This window comes from Pinus tabuliformis, chromosome 4_2, assembly GCF_031772625.1.
Source record: "Pinus tabuliformis cultivar Carrire ecotype Pingquan chromosome 4_2, CPIR1, whole genome shotgun sequence".
In the NCBI taxonomy this organism is placed as follows: Eukaryota; Viridiplantae; Streptophyta; class Pinopsida; order Pinales; family Pinaceae; genus Pinus; species Pinus tabuliformis.
Genome location: NC_142304.1, coordinates 402,047,069 through 402,069,784, shown reverse-complemented (window position 1 = coordinate 402,069,784; position 22,716 = coordinate 402,047,069). Strand labels below are relative to the sequence as shown.

General features: G+C 40.3%; 2 protein-coding genes across 4 annotated transcripts in view; both read right to left on the bottom strand.

Moving 5' to 3' along the window:
- Positions 1–22,716, bottom strand: part of LOC149169652 (type II inositol polyphosphate 5-phosphatase 15-like) — a 153,426-nt gene that overhangs the window by 11,118 nt on the left and 119,592 nt on the right. For 2 of the 3 annotated variants that reach the window (XM_089428759.1, XM_089428757.1), the window contains exons 6-8: positions 853–1,018; positions 656–738; positions 28–292 (exon numbers count right to left, since the gene is read on the bottom strand). In XM_089428759.1, coding sequence (XP_089284885.1) covers positions 28–292; positions 656–738; positions 853–1,018 — 514 coding nt within the window. The remainder of the gene's footprint in view (positions 1–27; positions 293–655; positions 739–852; positions 1,019–22,716) is intronic. The other variant, XM_089428758.1, reaches the window with a different exon arrangement.
- Positions 5,505–9,053, bottom strand: LOC149169653 (uncharacterized). The gene is made up of 3 exons (XM_089428065.1): positions 7,925–9,053; positions 7,490–7,764; positions 5,505–5,561 (listed from the first exon to the last, which is right to left on the bottom strand). Exons 1-3 carry the CDS (start codon positions 9,051–9,053, stop codon positions 5,505–5,507), a joined length of 1,461 nt encoding a protein of 486 aa, XP_089284191.1.

Genomic DNA, 22,716 nt, shown 5'->3' with positions numbered 1-22,716 from the left:
AAGAAGGAAAATAAACAGAGCACAAACCTTGCAAACCAGTTTGTCCTCTGTCAAATTTATAAGTTGGAGGGAACTTTATATTTGCTTCTCGCATGCCCTGAAACACATGCCCAGCTTTCATCTCTCCTCTCAATTGATCCTTTCTTAGAAGAGTGTCCAAGTGTTTACGTGCAATGTAATTTCTTGCTTCATCATAGGAAATATCATCAAGTCGATAATTGAAATCTCCAAACCATATAAGCATATCTGCTTCCGCCAATTCAGGTAGCAGCTCAGATGCGGCTCCTGCAGCCTGTATATTGAACATGAGTGTTTCCTGCGCTTCTAAGTGACTCTCCATTGAATTTCCAAAATAATGTTTGCATAAGAATTGCAAGACAGAAGTAGATCATCTGAAAAATTAAGATCTAAATCTACAGTTTTCATACAAAAATTGAATAAGGTTCACTAAAGTGTCAAAAAGAAGGAAAATTGCCCTCATTTGTCACAAAAATAAAACAAGCATTCATAGAACTTTGCATTCAGAAATAAATTTTCTCCAACATCATGTTTGAAAGAACAAGGTGAATCATGTATAGAAAAGACAGGAAAAGAAAGTATACTTTGTGACTGTCACACGCAACCTAAGGTGGATCAAAACAGAACATAACATTACCAGAATGTCTTTCTCAGCTTCTAAGTCAGGACCTCGTCGTACATTTAGAATTTTAAATTTTTGAACAGCAGATGAAACCCCTGCTGAATGAGTACACATCAATTGTTAGAACTAAAACACAAATTTATGAAATGTCAAAAGCTAAAAGTGACACAAAAGAAGAATAAAATTCTTGGTTTCAAGGTCGGTGAATGTACCAGCAACAGTATTAACTCCAGCTGTCATTGGGCTAAATGTCAAGTTACGATACACATATTCAAAATCTGCATTACGACGAGCAACTGCATCCACGTGAGCTGCAAAATGACAGTTTATAACACACAGTATCTGACAAAAGACTCTCATCTTCAAAGCTACAGCTCCCTGTTAAGATAAGATAAACAACATTGTCATTAATCAGCAAAGTTTGACGTACAAGAAACATCTGACACATGTTGTCTGTATACATGTCACTACCCCGTCTACATTGTAAGACAGCAGAAAATGGTTGAGAACACACAGTATCGTGATGATGAAAGCAAAGTTAACAACAACAAAGCAACAAAAACTGCTTGCCTTATGACTGCTTACTCTCTAATAATGCTGATGATATAACAAAAGAGATCATGACAATCAGTATTTAACCTAAAGATTTATTATGGTTATGTTTTCTCTACAGATGAAAAAGTATAACCAAATGTTTGTTACTTCTTCTCCATCAAATCTCTCTTTCTTTATAACAAAAGCTATTATCAAACAACCAAGGGGAAGACAGTTTAGCCAGTGGAATGTTCACCTTGGCCAACAGTGAACCAAGCAGTACACCAACATTGTGTTCAATTACAATATCATAATGTTACATCTCCGGAGTCAACAAAATGAGTCTACATCTAATTATAATACTGCACAAAGAATAATAAATTAAAAAAAATTCCTATATAAGTAGCCAAGGTCATTCTCAGTAAACCAAGCATTGAACCATAGCTTTTCATGGTTAATGAACCTCAATGTGGATATTGGCAGACAAATGAGATGATAAGCTGTTATGATCCACTGTTACTACAGAAAAATACAGTCCTTGGGTTGTAACCATCCCTTACAATTTTTAGTAAAGATAGAACAAAAAAAGATTGAGCGAGCTTCATTGTATGAAAATTTCAACTATTGCAGCAACTGGAAATTATTCTTCTAACTGTAAATTTAATTATGCAGTTTATTTGTTCACGAATAAAATCAAACTGCAATTTTCACCATAAAAACGCTGGGGAAAATAAAATGTTCGAAACTGAGAAATGCTAGCACACACATAAAAATAACAGTTATTTTTGGACAATTGTCCCTGCAAAAGCCCAATGTGGGAAACTAGTGCAGCAGCTGAGGGCTTTATTATTATGTAGCAATGAGAAATTTTGAATACAACTGGATGCCCAAAACTGGTAATCCTCTACAACATTAATTGGCCACAAAATTAATGAGACAAATTTTGTCTCACCCGACATTGATCCCAGCTCCTAAACTGGCTTAAAATGGACTTGCTCGAACCCCTGTGTCAGCCTTTGCGCCAATGTTGCGTAAACCCTCTCACGCTCTGCCTGGAAGTTGCAACTGATCAAGTCGCCTGCCCAACTCAACCTCTAAGAATGACTCACTAGCCCTTCTAAAAATTCTCCCAGCCTCCAGCAATTGAATCAACCCTCTGTCTGGCCAAATTGAACTCTGCCTTTGAAGCTTCTGTGCAGCCCCACTAAGGAAACTCGGCCCTCCTGTAGCTAACTCTCCGGAACTGGAAAACTTCCTCCGGACTCACTAACTTTGCCCCTCACTATCTCGGCATCCCCTCTCTGGCTTGAATTCTTTAGGCTAAATGTTGCTCTCTAAAAAATCGAACTACCAAGGAAACTCACTCACCAAGTTTGTTCTCCATCAACCCCATCGACCTCCTCTTATAATCTCCAATTGAGACTTCAACAACCAATATTGAAACTTAATTGATGGTTGAGATCATCTCCAAGTTGATCCTCGTGAGTTTCTAGAGAATTCTCACTTCTCTCAATTAATTGCTATTAATTAACCAATTTTACTTAAGTTAGACTTAGGAAAAATGTAAATGATGGTCAATTAATTTAATTGAGTTATCTCTAGGTGGAATTTCCATAAACTATTTCTGAGTATTGGAGATCTCCTGTGTTTTAGCCTCTCCACAAAGTTTGAGACTAGAACACCATCTGTTGCTACAAAAACTAACACTCCCTCTTAGCGAGGAATTTGTTATATAGTGCTACACTGCTACAACACCCTGTATCTGCATCATCCTCCCACACACGCTGCTAATGTTTGACAATTGTAGCTACGTACCACTTTCCATCAACCATTGCGCTAACTCTGATTCATCTACCATTGACTATAGTTGAACCATGTTGCATCTGTGCTACTACTGACACTGCACTGTACAACCTATATTGCTCCCAACTCTGCATATGCACTACAACTCAACTAACATTCACTCTCACTATTGTTGTTGCTACTGCAACTACTGCAACTGAGAAGCATCCAAAATATTGAATCAACTGTGATCACATGCTACAACTGTCTCTTGAGTCTCTAACTGCTACTAGCCTCTGCACTGTCCACTGGGAAATCTGCGTTGTTGTTGATTCTGCACTATGCCTCCTACACTACTATCAACACTACTCTGTGCTCCTCAGCATCTGACTGCAACTAGTTTGCAACTGTCACTCTGGAACTGACTGCACCAACTGACATTGATCCTCCTGCTACTAAATATTGTGGGCCCTTGTAGCAAGGGTAATGATCCATGTGAGGAGTAAACTGCAACTGTTGCTCCTCTATGGACCCTGCCTAACTCTGCGCAATTCTGGAGTCTAGAACTCGATGTCTCCCCACCTCTCTCCTGGAGGTATAGTTGCATACAAAGCGAATTAGTCCTCCAATTTGGAAGACAGTTCATCTAGCTCTACAAATGTTGTCGCCTGATCCTGCTTCTCCTTCTTGTCCTTCTTCCTCTGAGGAAACTGAATACTGTAGTGACTAAAGTCGCCACACCTTAAGCACTTGATCTTAGACCGATCCTTCTTTTTCTTATTCTCTCCTTGCAAGCCTTGTCCCTGATGGGACCTGTTGTCGCACAGAATGTCTAGGCACCGCGACAACGCCTCAAATCGGGGGCTGTCACCCTGATCCCCGATCTCTCTGTTTAAGTTGTCTCCCTACAACAGGCTAAGGGGGGTAGACCCTATGGAAAAATGGAATGAAGAAGAACTAGTTGGGAACCAACTAGTTCGGGAGACACAGTGAAGTGATCAAGTACTTGATTAAGATTTAGAAAGACTTATAAGATTTGATTAGATTTTAAACGATTGATACCAGTGCCTTATGGAGTCAACGATCTTGCTAAGGAAATGAAGACCAAGTAATCAATTAGCAATTGCTACTTAGATGAATGACTATCTTATATGAAATGCAGACCCTAAAACTAATGTGAGATGCAAGAATCTTGGTTAATTTTAGTTAAATGCCTATCTAAGTTTTAACCCTTCGATCCTTTTTATATTGAGCCTGATTTCGTAGTAATTGGCAAAAAGAAGATCAGGTGAAGCACACTAAGATGTGATTAATGATACCTCTCCTGAAAATGTAACATACCCGGTGCCTCCGGCGCTGCAGAGAGCTATGGCTCTGACGACTGCAAGGTGTTTTAAGTACTATTAAAAGCAAACTACTCAAGCAAAGATGGATGGATACCTATCTCTCTATCGACCAAGCTTATGCTTGGAAGTAAATTTTATTTATGCAAAACTAACTTATATGCAAATGCACCAGATGATGAGAAGATGAGATGAAGTTAGATTCAAGGATGAAAAGATGCTTATGTCGCAGAAACTTCCAATACCCAAATGAAATGTTCGCTTTATTAAATGAAGACTCAAAATTAAACCCCTGAAGATATTACAATTAGAACACAAGCTTATTTCAAATCTTTTTGATACAATTATAGCTCAAAGAGAACAAAAACTTCTTTGCAATTAATATCAACAGATGCTCAAAAAATACTCAGTTTATGAAACAAAGGATATGCATTTTATCACAATTCCATGACAGAGTACTTAATTTTCAGAAATTAATTTTTAGGACAACAGTAAGAAAAACTTTATGATAGCAGCAATATGACAATGAAAACAGTAAGCTATCAATGATATCTTTATGCCAAAAATTTACCAAAATTTTTCCAAACTTGCCCACATGAATTATCAAAAATTTTCAGCCTGTTATGATGTGATTTCCGGAATTATATCAGATCTGATATACTTATTACAACCAGCAATTAAAACATGAAATAAGCCTAATGATGAATGCCCAAATGAAGAAATTAATTCATTAATGTATTAGACAACTTAGGAATTGATTTAGGCTAACCCACATGAAATTTTTCCACTGTTATATTTCAGACTTCAGAAACAAAATTATTCAGAGATAACAGTGACCCAAAATGTAGATCTAGGCCAAATTCTTGATACACAACATAAATGACTTATTAATGTATTCAACGATTTTTTAGTTAATTTCAAACCACTTAGATGTGTTTTTCACCACTATTAGAAAGGTATATGATTGTTGTAGCAAACAGTGAGGAAAAAAATGGTTGAGAGATCAAACCCTTAGGCCCTAGGCCTTGAAGATCACTTGCCCGAGTCGCCCAAAAAAAAGTTAATAGCTAAAACACAAATTTTTACCAAATTTTCTGCGAAAACCCACCAATGATTAGCTTCAGAAAATCAAATATTCAAATCAGAAATGGAGCAAGGGAATCTAGGGCCAATGAGAGCTAGCACTAGCCCCAATAGAACTAGCGTTAGGCTAGGAGAAGGCAGATCTGGGCTTCGGAACCCCAAACCTTGAAACCCTTGTTCTGAAAAAAATAAATAAATAAATAAAAATAAAAATAAAAATAAAAATAAAAATAAAAAAAATAAAAATAAAAATAAAAATAAAAATTTGCTTCAAATCTTCAGATTTATTGCAAAATCTTTAATGGCTGGCCTTGTAAAAAGATTTGGGATAAGATATTGCCCTCCAGGACCTAGATCTGTCTCAAAACCCCCAAATCTGCTTGAAAAATCTCAGATCTGAAGATTTACTTGGCTGATTTCTCAAATCTATTGCTATAAACAATCTTTGAGCCCAAATCTTGCCCTCCAGGGTCTAGATCTAGCTCAGATCTGAAGATTTACTTGGTTGATTTCTCAGATCTATTCCTACAAACAATCTTTGAGCCCAGATCTTTCCCTCCAGGGTCTAGATCTAGCTCAGATCTGAAGATTTTCTTGGCTGATTTCTTAGATCTATTTCTACACAAGTGAAAAGAGAAAAACCCAATACCCAATATGTACAAAAATAGAGAAAATCCCAAGTGTTAAAATTCAAAATTATGTTACAAAATTTCATATCTACACAAGTAAATAACAAATCTATACAAATAATTTATAGATCTATCAGATCTGAGGAGTATGAGTCCAACTCCGCTCCCAGATCTGATAATCTAAGGCTCTTAATAGCTAGATCTATCAAAATTTCCACAAAATATTTAAAAGATTTTGAAATTTTAGAGAGGTACTAGCCCAAAAACACCCTGCAAAAAAAAAATATTATCGCTAAATAAATCCTGTGGCTTATATGAAGTAGGCTCTTCAGAAAATATGTGTTGAGAGTTGGTTGGTCCAACCAAGAACTATCCCCAAACGCTCAATGAGAACCTGAGAGATCTTCTGCAAACACTAGATCAACCATCAAATCAAGTAGAGAAATAGAACAACAATAAAATTCTGAAGAAATAGAGATACCTGCTACTTCAATCAAAATAAAAAATGTTACCCTAGATCCAACAAACTGAATAAGATACTTGTATTCAGATTATTTTAAGAGAGCTATTGATTGATAGTTTTCACATAATATTAAGCAGAAACTAAAACAATGTTACCATAGATTTATGAAGAGGAACACTACAGCACGTTGAAACCCCAAAGACTTTTGCATTAATTCAAAAAAAAATACAAGAGAGCTTGAGAGCTTAGTACCAATGTTTTACAACTCGGACTCGGACTCGGACTCGGCCGAGAATCGACTCCGACTCGGACTCCGACTCGGTAATGACTCGGCCGGCTCGATTTCAATGACTCGGTCGTTGTAAAAAATACATTAAATATTTATTTTTTTTATAAAAAAACATAATTTTAAATATTTTAAACATAATTTTAAAGATTTTCATTCAAGTTTCCAAACACACAACATTATAATATACATGGAAGACAACATATGATCAAAGTAGGCTCATGAACCAATCCATTATATCAAAATGGTACGGTGGTACCCAATGGCAATAGTAAATACATAGTCAACTGTAGTCTGTCATACATGATCAAAGACTCAAGAGTCAAAACAAAATACAAATAACCAAGGAGGCTAGTAGCTACTGCCAGAGGAGCCAAGATCATCTCGACCAATCTCTGGATCATCATCATCAGAGTCAGACAAGGGGCCCCATGGCTCCTCCTCATCATCATCGTCTCCAACTGCAACTGTAGAAGTGGTGCCAGTACCACTAGGCTGTGTAGCAGATGCAAGCTGAGATAGAGTACAAATGCGGCTGCGCTTCTGTCGTGGCTGAGCAGAGGAAGGCGAAGCACCTACAACTGGAGTCCTACTAGCTGGCTGTGAGACTGAGGCTGGTGGATCGGGATCTGCATTCAACTGAACAGGCTGCAGTGCATGTTCAACACCAAGTTGATCAATCTCAAGATCCTCATCAGGATCAAACTCTGGTAGACGACTCTCCACTACCCAATCTGATGTTGGATCAATGTCTTCCAACACAATCGGATCTGAATCAGGTCTTTTGTTCAGCAATTGGTTCCGTCTGAGCCGAAGGTTGTATTGGACAAAAACTAGATCATTCAACCGTTTTTGCTCCAAACGGTTTCTCTTCTTTGTGTGAATCCTCTCAAAGACAGACCAATTGCGCTCACACCCAGATGCACTGCAAGTTTGACTCAAAATACGAATTGCAAACCTTTGCAATTCAGGGCACTGGCCACCAAAGGCCTCCCACCATTGTGCTGCAAAAAACATAGGAGTGTAATGAATTATGAGTTAGATGAAGGCTGAAGCTCAACAAAATTACAAATTATATCTAACTTTCAAATTATAAATGATTTAACAAACTTTAATAAAAAAAGTAAAACCATTAAGAAATTGAAAATTGAAATTTTTGTTTACCTGGCTCATCTGCTTCTCTTGCAATCTTTGCTAGGTTCTTCCCAAAGGTACCTGTTGCATTGCTGAAGGATGTGACCTGCTGATGTATCAGCAGCTGATCAGACTCCGATGGGACCATGCGCTCAATGCAATCAACCAGTCCATCTCTGACCTCCCCCCTCAAAGCTCCTGACTCCTTAGCTTTATAATGATACCGTGGGTTCAAAAAATACCCAGCTGCATGTATAGGGCGATGGAGTTGATTGTTCCATCTTTCATCAATGATTGCCCAAATGGGCCCATACTTTGCCACTCTATCCTTGTATGCTGTCTTTATTTGCTCCTTTGCTTGATCCATAGCCTCATAAATGAAGCCCATAGCCAACCTTTCCCCATCCACCAACCGCAACACCTTAACTAGTGGCTCAGCAAGCTTCACAATCTCTGCTGCCTTTCTCCAAAAAGTTTCATCATGGACTTTCCTTTTCAATTCTCTGCCTTCTGGTTTGTTAGACCAACTGCTTTGATTCCAATCATCACTGGAAAACATCTTTTGCAAGTTTCTATGTTGGGAAAGCATAGATTGCAATGTCAAAAAATGTGTAGCAAATCTAGTGATGGCAGGCCTAATAATATCCTTGCCTCCAGTGTGTTTCCTCATGAGACTCAAAACCAGTGTATGATTGTAGATAAATTTTGTTATGCTTTTGGCATTATCTACAGTGTTTCTGACCCAATCTAATTTTCCAATATCCTCAAGCATGAGGTCTATGCAATGTGCAGCGCATGGGGTCCAAAAGATGGTCTTGTGTTTTTCCTCTAACAGTCTACCAGCAAGAACATAGTTAGAGGCATTGTCTATGATGATTTGAACAACATTAGCCACCCCCACATCCTCAATAACCTCATCCAATCGCTGAAACAACAAGTGGCCATCTTTTACCTTATTAGATGCATCAACTGATTTTAAAAACATGGTTCCCTGTGGGCAGAAGACAAGAAAGTTTATGATGGTACGGTTTCTTTGATCAGTCCATCCATCTGACATGATGGTACACCCTGTTCTTGCCCATGATTCCTTGAAATCTTGCAAATACTCATTAATTGATTTAATTTCTTTCTGCAAACGAAACCCCCTTAGCTCTTGCATAATAGGGCCTTTGAAGCCTTTTCCAGCAGCATGTATGGCCTCAAACATAGGCTCATAATATGGTGAACGAGCAACATTAAAGGGGATATCAGCATCATACCACCATCTAGCTATGTAGTCACAAGCAGTCTCCCTCAATTCTTTCTTCCAATGGTCATCTAAAGTGGGCTGAGCAAGACCTTTACTAATACTAACTTCAGGACCATGTGCATCTGATGGAGAGGAGCCTGAGTGAGTGAAAAAACTTTTGATAGTCCCATCACCCTTCATTCTACCCTTTCCCTTATCTTGAACAGAAGCAAAAGAGGGAGGAACATAACGGAAAGGGTTTGATGCATCAGTTTGAGGGATAGAGGAAGAACCCTCAAACTCATAGTGGGGGTTGGCAGCCATCATTCTTTGTATCTCCCTCTTCCTCCCAATTTCAGCCTGTATCTCTTTTTGCCTAGTCTTTTCTTCTTTAAATTTTTCAAAGCTTTCCAACAAATTCTTTCTAATCTCCCCAATTTGATCAGAGGGACATGGAGTAATATTGCCTTTAATCCCTGCCAAGTGTTGTTTCAGCCTATGAATCCCCCCAGGACCTGACTTAATTTTCCTATGGCAAAACTTGCAACACATCTCACTATCAACCATTTCAACATATGCCCAAGCAGGATCTTTTGCTCTAGGTGCCATTTTTTGACTAGGAAAACAATCTGAAAATGAAAAAAAAAAAAAAAAAAAATTGATTCAATGTTCATTTATTTGACTAAAAACACTCTCTAAGCTATCTTGATATGCACCTAAAATTTACTAAGTAAAAACAGATTTAGAGAGGTGGAAAAAAATACCTCCAGGCACAAACTGCCTCCTCAAGCTTGCTCCAAGAATCAGCTCCTCAATGCTGCTCCAAATGGCTGCCCAAGAAGCTCCTCACTCCAGCTACAATGCTCCTCCAAGACTCCTCACTGCTGCTCCAAAACAAGCTCAAGAACTGCTCACTAACTCTCAAAGAAGACTCTCACTCAAATGCATAAGACTGCTGTGAGTGAAATGAGAGCATTTGGCTGTCTTAAATAGAGTTTGGGAGGGGGAAATGGACCCCAAAAGCATTTAACAATATTCCATTACCCTTTGGAATCCACAAACCCTACTTAACTTTACCAAATATCAGCAAAAAAATGAATTTTTTTTATAAAAACCGCTGCCCAGCCGTCCTTTCCATGACTCGGCCGAGTCAATACGGACCCGGCCGGGTTGACCGAGTCAGCTATGACTCGGCCGAGTCATTGGATGACTCGGCCGAGTCATAGCTGACTCGGTCAGCCGAGCCGGGTCATGGGCCGGGTCATTGAGCTGGCTATTGAAACGGTCCGAAACGGCCGTTTCGGTTTCAACTCGGCCGTTTCGTAAAACAGTGCTTAGTACACTATCCAGAGATCGGATGAACTGACTGACAAATGACCTCCTATTTAAAGATAAATCTTCCAACGGCTAGTTCGAGTGATCCTCGTCAAAGCAATCTCGAACATTGATGAGGATCAAAATTTCTTTTAATCTCATCCGTCGAAATTTTAAATTATTGAAGAGATTCGAATTTTTCAATTAAATGCATTTTAATTTAATTCAAAAATTAATCTTTTGAATTAATTTCCTCAAAATTTTGACTTTGACTTAATCTCAGGGACCAAAGGCTTAAAATTTAGCAAAATAATTAATTTACCTTAGTCCCTGGACCTCTTAAAATTTAATTTTTAAGGACCGACGAATTTTTCCTTCGAAGAATTTAAATTTACTTAGGATCTAGAATTAATTAAATTTTTGGCTTAGGATTTTAATTAATTTTGGCCAGAAAATTTAATTAATTAACCTATGAGGGGATAAATTATTTTTCCAACCCTCAAGACACTTTACATCATAATTTCACATTTTTTACATCTCAAAAGGGAAAACCCATTTGCAAAAGACCCTCACAGACTACCCAATTCTGCGACACAAATATAATCCAGCAGACCAAGCAATTTGTAATAAAATAACCTAACCAAATGGTTAGGATTATTCCCAAATCACTTTTACATAGACTCGATCTAGAACACTAGGACTCCCCTAAGATCCGAGTGACAAAATCCATTCCGGCTTTGGGGTAAAGCTGAAACTCTGTTGATCATCCGAGAAAGGATCAGTGAGACAAAAGACCTCCTGGAATGTAGATCATCACCAGAAAAGTAGGTTTACCTAGGTAATTACATACACGACACGGATCTGCTGAGATTATTTACATTATACACATGCAGAATGGGTTTACATTATAACATGATCCTCAGGCTGATGATGATAGCTGGATGGCAGGAACACATCGATCAGGCGCTATCCCTTTTGCGAAAAAAGAGGGTGTACTGCTATGGGTCGTTGACACGTAGTGGTCAACAGGACCTTTTGATTTCCCTTTCAATGCAAGGGCCACATTTTCTTCCTCCTTCACACCCTTTGACCCTTTGCTGCCACTGTCGCTAATGGATGTCTTTACTAGAGTTTGCCTCATCTCCTCTTCCAGATCTGGTCCCACCCAGGCAATTGATATCATCTCGGAATGACCTGGACGAAGTTCTCCCATTCCTCGGTGACATTGTTGAGGGTCAAATGCACAAGTTCAGTAGCTGGAGGCGACTCTCCCATAGTTGCAAGCTCATCCCATATATCTTGAATTATGGTGAGAAAAGGGTTGATGCCTTCACCCTTTTGCATACAAACATTCAACTTTTCCTTTAGGAACATCTTTCGTTGTTCGAAAGGATTCTCATATAGTGAGGCAATAGCGTCCCACATTTCTTTGATTGTATTCTTGGCCGCAACATCTGAGACTATATGATCTTGAACTCCATCAAGAATCAACCACTTTGCCCCAGCCATCTCCTTATTGTAATTTGCTAGTTGATCAACATCTGCAGGTACGGCTACAACTCTTTCTACGTACATCTTTAGACCATATTCATCTAGCAGGAATGCAATCCTAGCCTTGCAAATACAATAGTTCGAGGCACCCTCTCATCTGTCATAATCTCAGAGTCCTGCTAAAGCCATTACTACAAAAAATTGACCTAGGATGGAAAGTTACCTCTTTCACCTGCTTAGCTGCTAGCTCTACTATTCGCACTCCTTGAAGTGAGAAAATATACTTGTTGCTAGTGCTTGCTACAACTGGAAATTTTGGATTTCTGAAACTAGAAACCCTCTAAGAGAAACTCCTTGTGTGTGTGTGTTATTTCTCTTCCTCTCAATGTTGATTTTGCTACTGCAAATTGTTGCAAAACCTTTCTGCACCTAGACAAGAAATTTGTTTTGCGAAAAATACTGAGTTGCTCACCTCTACCTGCTGAAATTCTCGGGCAAATCGAACTTTTCTACCAATTGCAACTAGAAATCCGAACCCTGTCTAGCAATTCGTAATGCATGGCTAGGCATTGCACAGCCCCTGGGAAATTTGTGTTGCTACTCCCTCTGAGCCACGAAATTCTCCCTCTTCGTCTATGAGCTCCCTATTCGTTAACGGTGCTCTGATACCATGTGAAAATTTCAACTATTGCAAATACTGGAAATTATTCTTCTAACTGTGAATTTTATTATGCAGTTTATTTGCTACAGCAAACAATGAATAAAATCACAACTGCAATTTTCAACATAAAAACGTTATGGAAAATAAAATGTTGGAAACTGAGAAATGCTGGCACACACACATAAAAATCACAATTATTTTTGGACAATTGTCCCCCAAAAAAACCAATGTGGGAAAACCAGTGCTACAGCTGAGGGTTTTATTATTATGCAACAGTGACAAATTTTTAGTACAACTGGATGCCCAAAACTAACAATCCTCTACAAAATAAACTGGCCACAAAATTAGTGAAACAAATTTTGTCTCACCCAGCACTGATCACAACTCCTGAACTGGCTCAAAATGGGATGCTCGAACCCCTGCATCAGCATCTGTGCCAATGTTATGCACACCCTCTCACCCTCTACTTGGAAGCTACAACTGATCAAGCCATCTGTCCAAATCAGCTCCTGAGAATGACTCGTTGGCCCTTCTGGAAATCTCCCGGCCTCCAGCAACTAAATCGACCCTATGTTTGGCCAAATCAAACCCTACCTCTGAAACTCCTACGCATGCCCTGCACAGCCCCATTAAGAAAACTCGGCCCTCCTGTAGCTGACTCTCTGGAACTGAAAAACTTCCTCCAGACTCACTGACTTTGCCCCTCACTATCTCAGTCTCCCCTCTCTGGCTTGAATTCTTCTGGTTGAATGCAGCTCTCTAGAAAATCGAACTACCAAGGAAATTCACTCACCAAGTGTGTTCTCCATCAAACCCATCGACCTCCTCTTATAATCTCCAGTTGAGACTTCAACGGCCAAGATTAAAACTTAATCAATGGCTGAGATCACCTCCAAGTCAATCCATGTCAGTTTCTAGAGAATTCTCACCTTTCTCAATTAATTGTTATTAATTAACTAGTTTTCTTAAGTTAGACTCAGGAAAAATTTAAATGATGGTCAATTAATTTAATTGGGCTATCTCTAAGTGGAATTTCCAGAAACGATTTTTGGGTTTTGGAGATCTCATGTGTTTTATCCTCTCCACAAAGTTTGAGATTAGAACACCATCCAGTGCTACAAAAACTAACACTCCCTCTTAGCAAGGAAGTTGTTCTCTAGTGCTGCATTGCTACAACACCCTGTATCTGCATCATCCTCCCATACACGATGTTGATGTCTGACAACTGTAGCTCCCTGCCACTATCCATCAACCACTGCGCTAAGTCGAATTCATCTGCCACTGACAGTAGCTGAACCATGTTGCATTTCTACCACTGTTGACACTGCATTGTACAACCTGTACTGCTGCCTATTGGAATTTCTAAGTTTAACTCGTTAGAAATTCTTCCTGTACTATCTGGTTTATTTCTTCCTACTCGTTTAATTACTTAACAAGTTATTTACCATGTATATACTGAAAATAAACACAAGTACAATATCAACATCTACAGATCATCAACTGAAGGAAAACAAGCACACAAGTGACACCGTTATTTTTTGACCAATGTCCCCGGAAAAACCCAATGCGGGAAAACCGGTGCAGCTATTCAGAGGGTTTTATTATTATGCAATTTTCATAATACAACTAGGGTGCCAAAAATGGCTCACCCAACAGAGAATGCCCTCGGCAGTAGTACCTCTCCTCGGAGATAGATATTCCGGCTAATTAATCAACGGATGAACGGTCCCACAGCAACAATTGCAGCTTCCACTACTCTGCGTCACCCTACCTGGCTCACCAGCTCCCAGTCTGTGCCATGAAATCCTCCCAGCGCTGCCTCTTGGCCCTGCGTCAGCTGCTAGCCTCTGTGCAATTTCTGAAGATTTTGCGTCAGCCCTTAGACCCTTTGCGTCACACGCGCTGGCCTCTCTTGGCTCTGCGCAGCTCCTAGCTGCCTCTGCGTAACACCCAGTTACCTCTGCGTCAACCTCTCTGGGCTCTATGTTGTCTCTCTAGTACTAACTCTGCCTCTTTGCTATGTATTCATTGTCCCTCGCTGCTGATGTGAGGAGCTGAACTGAGATAAAAGACTATTTCTGAACGTATAAAGATTTACTAAACTGTAACTATTGTAAAAAGTTTCTACAGAACTACTTATTTAAAACAGAGTATGAATCCTTAAAAAAAACTCCAGTTCTAAGTTTATGCAAAACTTCATATAATTAATTGCTTGATTCAATGATAAACACTTACTTGGTCTACTGCGTATGTCTGCCGCGGATGAAATTATTTAGAACTCGTTCAGAACTCCTCCAGTTTGCTCCTCTTTACCAAAAGACCAAAACCACCCAGCCAAACTGAGCAGAACCTTGCTACTCAGATCAGTGAGCTTCTTAGTTGAAGCAGACTGTTTTCCCCGTGCCTAGAAACCTCAAAACAACCAGCTCTCCTTTCGTAGGTAACTCCAGTTTTCTTCTTCGGTATCCCCTTCGTTCTTCCTTCTTTCTCCTATCCCCATTCTCAAACTTTTCCTTCTGGTTTATAAACTAATCCTTGGCAGTGGTCGTCCTTCCTCCCGCACCCACCGCTTCATTTCCTCATGACACCCTTCCCTTGTCGTGTCATATCCTTTCCTTTTTATGATTTTATTTTAATATAAAAGTTAGAAAAATATTTTATCATTAGTTTATTTTTCATATTATTTTATGAATTGATTAAATTTATTTATTAAAATTTATTTAATATAACTTTGAAGGGTCCAATAAATCGAGGTGATAATTTTGTCCCTTTTCCGAATCGGATAGAGTTGGACTTGTTGCCTATCGTCTTGCACTGCCACCTCATTTGCATAAGTTCATAATGTATTTCATGTATTTGTATTAAGGCATTACATAGTTGATCAATCTCATAACCTTCAATGGAAGGAACTACAGGTATCAGATGAAGGAACCATATCGGTCGAACCATTACGTATACTAGAATGTAGAGTTCGACAGCTCAGAAATCGTCTAGTAGACCAAGTTAAGGTCCAATGGGACAAGTATAGTCCTGGATCAGCTACTTGGGAAGATACAGAAATCATATGTCAAAAATACCCCAACTTGTGCCAATTTTGAAGAACTTTAAACCATGTTTTGTATATATTTTCTTTACTTCAAATCAGAGACTCAGAACCATTTTGAAATGATCATATATAAACGTGAATTTTTATGACATAATATCTGTTTAATTCCGCTAGTACATGGATACCAAGACAGAATATGTTATTGATCTTACTAAATTATAGTTATCAAAATAAAGTTTAAATATTTGAGTAATTTTGCTTCTAATGGGAATTAAGATATTATAATTTTGTTTCATTTATACTTATCAATATGATTGATGAGACAGAAATCAAAGAATGATTACATTTTAAATATGAAAGTTAATGACATGAATAGAATAAGGCAAAGTATGTTATACTGTAATTGACATGCGTGAAAGCTATTTGTTTTGAATATGCTAATGCACATTTTGCATGGACAAGTGTTTATGATTGCAGATAATATCCGTTACCAAATGACCGCGTGATGACAAAAACCTCAGAACAATTAAGGCTCAAAGAGATTCCATGATAGGGTATTAACCCTGATTCTACTAGGAGGGGTGGAGGTGTTGCCCACCGTGTATCCTCCGAAACCTGGAGTCATGGGAGGACTGTGCGAGTCACGCTACCCTAGACGTGTGATGATGACTGCCAGATGCCTACTAAGGATCAGGTCAATATAACCGACGCTGTCATCCTTGGAGTTTATAAATGGTTAGGCCAGTATAACTGATGCCATGACATACTCCAATAGAGGACGGATAAGATGGAAGCAGAAGAGATTAGGAACAATAGGATGATGTTGTAAATAGTTGGGGAACCTAATGAAATAAAACATGATCATTAAAGTTATAAACCTAAGGTATTCAAAACACCAAATTTGTAGTGCCTTACATTAAGTAAGAATTTAACCTCAATACACAATCCTAAGAAAAATGTACTAATCGCTATCATAAATATTCATATAAGATAAAACTCTAACTTCGGGATGAAGTTTTTCTAAAGGGGGAGTACATGTAACGACCTATTTATATAAAAGTAATATTAAATAAATTTAATCAATTCATAAAATAATAAAAAAATTAAACTAATGATAAAATATTTTTCTAACCTTTATATTAAAATAGGTCGTTATAGCTGATCACTAATTCGATTTCTCTTAGCAAACCCCGCTCTGGAAAATCGAATGACTGATCACTCTGGTGTGTTCTCCAACTGACCCTCAAGCCTCCTCTTATACTTTTCTTGTTGGTCCATCAACGACCGAGATTAAATCTTTAATCAACAGCTAAGATTAGATTTGGCTTCATCCATGACTTTTGGAACATTCTAACCTAGTTTTATATTAATACCCATCAATATTTTATTTTTCCTAAGTTTAGACTTAAGAACTCCATTAAAACTATTAATTATTTTAATATCTCCAAAACCGATTAGAATCTGCCAACACCATTTTTGGGTCTTGGAAATCTCATGTGCTTTAGCCTCTCCACCAATTTTCATGGCTAGCGCACATCCGATGCTACCCAAAATCAACACTCCCTCTTAGCGAGGATTGTGCTCTAGTAATACTCCACACTGAACATCACCCTGATTATCTGGCATCGGTCCCTGTGCTGATGCTAGGTCTCCCCGCCCAACATCCTCTGCACTGCTACCTCCTATAGCGCTGCCCATAGCCCTATCAATGCCACTGTTGCATTCGTACAGCAACTCCCTCTGCATCTGTGTTGCTATTGGTCCATCGAGCATTGCATCCCCTCTCATCATGCTGCATCGTGCTCCTACATACTGCAACTCAGTTACTGAGTAAGTAACTGATCCACCCAACTTCTGTCAGGCTAGAAACACTCCCAATGCTGAATCTCTCTCTGCCGCTAACAAGTGCTCCCTCTCTTGACCTCTGTGTTGTTGTAACAACTCCCTGCATCTCGCACCATTGCACACCTCTTTGTGCCATCCTGCACTAGTGCAACACTCTCGTGCCTCTCGCACTGTTGCAGCCTGCTAGCCTCATGCTGTCCAGGGACTCCTACACTGTAGCACTCTCTACTGCTCCATCCACATCCATCTCTACCGATGTCCACCAGTGCTACTACTCCTCTCAGGGCTCACGTAGCAAGGTATAATCCAAGAGGTTAGGTACCTCAAGGATCTTGCCCCTCATCGCCTATAGTCGTCTTGACTACAGCTCAATGTCTCCCCACTTCTTCTCAAGTGGCACATGAGCACACATGGCACAATCGTCCTCCTCCTCGACTTCTTTCTCCGCCTTTGCAAGCGCTGCCTTCCAGTCTGAAACCTCTCCCTTGCTCTTCTTCCTAGGACACTGGTTTGCAAAATGACCCAGTTCCCCACAATGGAAGCACTTGACCTTGGAGAGGTCCTTCTTCTTCCTCTTCTCCTACTTCCCCACAGATGCTAGAGTCGCATCCTCTTCTTCCTCTTTCTTGATTGTGACCCCTTTGCCGCTACTCCCCGCCTTGGTCTGCCATCTGATCTCTTCTTATAGAAGAGCCGCCCACAGTTCTTCCCAATCCTAGGAAACTGCATTCAGTGCGGTCCTCACCATCAATTCCTCATCCGACATGGCCCCTATGGAAGTAAGCTGGTCGTGGATCTCCTTCAAGCGACCGAGGAAGACATCTATCTCCTCTCCCTTTTGTATCTAGTATGCGCTTAGTTGATTCTCCAAGAGCATCTCCCTATGCACGGAAGTATGTTGGTACAATGTCTTTTAGGCATCCCACATCTCCTTTGTCGTTTCCTTCTTGGCAATATGTGGTACCACATGATCCTGGACCCTATCAAGGATGATGCACTTAACCTTCGCCATTGCCTCCTCATACCTTTCATTAGCTACTGGGTCAACTGAGACAGCTATCACTCTCGTGTCAAAGCCCTTGAGGTGATGTCTGTCTAGAATGGACAAGATCCTGGCCTTCTAGACCACAAAGTTAGATGCTCCATCCAACTATCTTGATCTCTCAGCGCATTCACAGCCATCTCGCTGCTCTTCTTTCGACTCCTCCGAGTCTCTCTACTTCCCTCCCGGAAGTCCTTTGTTCGACTCCTACTGAGTCTCTTAACTTCTCGTCTAGAAGTTCTCAGTTCGACTCCCTCTGAGTCTTGATTTCCCTTCTAGAAATCCCTCTGCCAACGTCAAGTTGCCCCCACTCCGATCGCCTATGCAACTGCACCACTGATCTGAATTCCTTGGCTAGAAATCTGCCTCGGCAGCAACTCCCTCCCCTTGGTCTTGCCCTGTTAGGTATTGTTCTGACCACAATACCCCACCAGCTTTGCTACGCAAATTATCCACAGCCTCATATACCCCAGCAAGTGAAGGATTGAGCCACTTGGCTCTGCGCAATCTCGGTACCGGCAAATCAGCTCCCCTAGCCAATTGCGTCAGCCCTCCTGGCCTCTGCGTGACCCTGATTCTGCCTCCCTTAGCCTCTGTGTTGCCTTTCTCTAGCCCAGAATGATGACGCAGTCCCTCTACGTCACTCCTTCCTCTGTCGCCTTCTGCAAGGATCAGCTCTGTCACTCGGGATAGCTGAATCTGTTGCAAATGCTCTGCTCAGCTGATGCCTTCAATTATCCTGTGATCTGCAACCACGCTCTGATACCATGTTGGAATTTCTAAGTTTAACCCGTTAGAAATTCTTCCTGTACTATCTGGTTTATTTCTTCCTACTTGTTTAATTACTTAACAAGTTATTTACCATGTAAATACTGAAAATAAACACAAGTACAGTATCAACATCTACATATCATCAACTGAAAGAAAACAAGCACACAAGTGACACCGTTATTTTTGGACCAATGTCCCCGGAAAAACCCAATGCGGGAAAACTGGTGCAACTATTCAGAGGGTTTTATTATTATGCAGTTTTCAGAATACAACTAGGGTGCCAGAAATGGCTCACCCAATAGAGAATTCCCTCGGCAGTAGTACCTCTCCTCGGAGACAGAGATTTCGGTTGATTAATCACCAGATGAACGGTCCCATAGCAACAATTGCGGCTTCCACTGCTCTATGTCACTCTGATAGGGACTGCATCACCCTACCCGACTCACCAACTCCCAGTCTGTCCCACGAAATCCTCCCAGCGTTGCCTCTTAGCCCTGTGTCAGCTCTGCTAGCCTTTGCGCAACTTCTGAAGCTTTTGTGTCAGCCCTTAGACCCTCTGCGTCACACACGCTAGCCTCTCCTAGCTACCTCTACGTAACACCCAATTGCCTCTGCGTCAACCTCTCTGAGCTCTACGTTGTCTCTCTAGTACTAACTCTGCCTCTCTATTATGTATTCACTACCCCTCACTGCTGATCACTGATTTGAAATCTCTTAGCAAACCTCGCTTTAGAAAATTGAATGACTGATCACTCTGGTGTGTTCTCCAACTGACCCTCAAGCCTCCTCTTATATTTTTCTCATTGGTCTATCAACTGCAGAGATTAAGTCTCTAATCAATGGCTAAGATTAGATTTGGCTTGATCCATGACTTTTGGAACATTCTAACCTTGTTTTATATTAATACCCATTAATATTTTATTTTTCCTAAGTTTAGACTTAGGAACTCCATTAAAAATATTAATTATGTTAATATCTCCCAAACCGGTTAGAATCTGCCCAATCCATTTCTTGGTCTTGGAGAACTCATGTGCTTTAGCCTCACCGCTAGAGCACATCCGATGCTACCCCAAATCAACACTGCCAACTCTGCATATGCACCGCAACCCAACTAACACTCCCTCTCACTATTGCTGCAGCTACTGTAACTGAGAAGCATCCAAAATACTAAATCAACTGTGATCACATCCTACAACTGTCTCCTGAGTCTCTGATTGCTACTAACCTCTACACCTTCCACTAGGGAATATGTGTTGTTGTTGATTCTGCACTGTGCAACCTGCACTGTTGTCAACATTGCTTTGTGCTCCTCAGCATCTCACTGCAACTAATCTGCAACTGTCACTCTCAAACTGGTTGCAACAACTGACACTAATCCTCCTGCTATTGAATATTGTGGGCCCCTGTAGCAAGGGTAATGATCCATGTGAGGAGTAAACTGCAACTGCCACTCCTCTATGAACCCTTCCCGGCTCTGCGCAATTTTGGATTCTAGAACTCGATGTCTCCCCACCTCTCTCCTGGAGGTATAGCTACATAAAAAGCGAATTGGTCCTCCAATTTGAAAGACAATTGATCTATTTTTGCGGATGTTGCCGCCTGATCCTGCTTCTCCTTCTTAATCCTACTTCTCCACTAAGGACACTAAGTACTGCAGTGGCCAAACTCGCCACACCTAAAGCACTTGATCTCAGATAGATCCTTCTTCTTCTTCTTCTTCTCTCCCTACGAGCCTTGTCCCTGACTGGGTCAAACACACAAGTCCAGGAACATCTTCCATTGTTTGGAAGGATTCTAATATAGTGAGGCAATAGCATCCGACATTTCCTTGGTTGTATTCTTGGCCGCAATGTGTAAGAGTATAAGATCTCAAACTCCATCGAGAATCAACCACTTTGCCCTAGTCATCTCCTTATTGTAATTCGCTAGTTTATCAACATCTGTAGGTATGGCTAAAACTATGTTTGCGTACATCTTCAAACCATATTTATCTAGCAGGAATGCCATCCTGGCCTTCTAGATAAAATAGTTTGAGGCACCCTCTAATATGTCTTGATCTTGGAGTCCTGTTGAAGCCATTACTGCAAAAACTTGACCTGGGATGGAAATTTCCCTCTTTCACCTGCTCAGCTACTAGCTCTATTATTTGCACTCCTTCCTAGAGTGAGAAAATTTGTCTGTTGCAACTGCCTGATGCAACTGGAAATTTTGGATTTTTGAAACTAGAAACCCTCTGAGAGAAACTCCCTTTATGTGTGTTATTTCTCTTCCTCCTAGTGTTGATTCTACTACTGCAAACTGTTGCAAAACCATTCTGCACCCAGACAAAAAATCTGCTCTGCAAAAACACTGAGCTCCTCACCTCTGCCTGCTAGAATCACTTCCCGGGCAAATCGAACTTTCCTACCACCTACAACTGGAAAATCGAACCCTGTCTAGCAATTCGCACTGCCTGGCTAGGCATTGCGCAGCCCCTCGGAAATTCGTGTTGTGGCTCCCTCTGAACCACGAATTTCTTCCTCTTCGTCGTTGAGCTCCTTATCCGTCAACTGTGCTCTAATACCATGTGAAAATTTCAACTATTGCAGCAACTGAAAATTATTCTTCTAACTATAAATTTAATTATGCAGTTTATTTGCTATGGCAAACAACAAATAAAATCACAACTGCAATTTTCACCATTGAAACGATGTGGAAAATAAAATGCTAGAAACTGAAAAATGCTAGCGCACACACAAAAATGACAGTTATTTTTGGACAATTATCCCCGAAAAAGCCCAATGTGGGAAAACTGATGCAGCAGTTCAGGGTTTTATTATTATGCAACAGTGAGAAATTTTGAGTACAACAGGATGCCCAAGACTGGAAATCCTCTACAAGAAAAATTGGCCACAAAATTAGTGAGACAAATTTTGTCTCACTTGGCATTGACCGCAAGCTCCTAAACTGGCTCAAAATAGGCCAGCTCGAACCCCTACATCAACCTCTGCACCAGTGCTGCACACACCCTCTCACGTGCCACTTGGAAGCTACAACTAATCAAGTCGTCTTCCCAACTCAACCTCTAAGAATGACCCACTGGCCCTTCCAGAAATTCTCCCGACCTCTAGCAACTAAATCGACCCTCTATCTGGCCAAATCGAACTTTTCCTTTGAAGCTTTGTGCAGGCCCTACGCAGCCCCACTGAGGAAACTTGACCCCCCTATAGCTAACTCTCTAGAACTAGAAAACATCCTCCGAACTCACTGACTCTACCCCTCACTATCACGGCATCCCCTCTCTGGCTCGAATTCTTCCAATTGAATGTTGCTCTCTGGAAAATTGAACTACCAAGGAAACTCGCTCACCAAGTGTGATCTCCATCAACCCCATCAACCTCCTCTTCTAATCTCTAGTTGAGACTTCAACAACCAAGATTAAAAC

What these genes read in the sequence shown, in the direction of transcription:
- LOC149169653 (XM_089428065.1), bottom strand. Translation starts at nt 9,053, where the DNA reads ATGCAAGAGCTAAGGGGGTTTCGTTTGCAGAAAGAAATTAAATCAATT. An exon ending in AAGAGAAGCAGATGAGCCAG is followed by an intron (nt 7,765 to 7,924) that starts GTAAACAAAAAT and finishes TGTTTTTTGCAG; the next exon opens with CACAATGGTGGGAGGCCTTT. An exon ending in TTGATCCAACATCAGATTGG is followed by an intron (nt 5,562 to 7,489) that starts GTAGTGGAGAGT and finishes TATTTTTTTCAG; the next exon opens with AACAAGGGTTTCAAGGTTTG.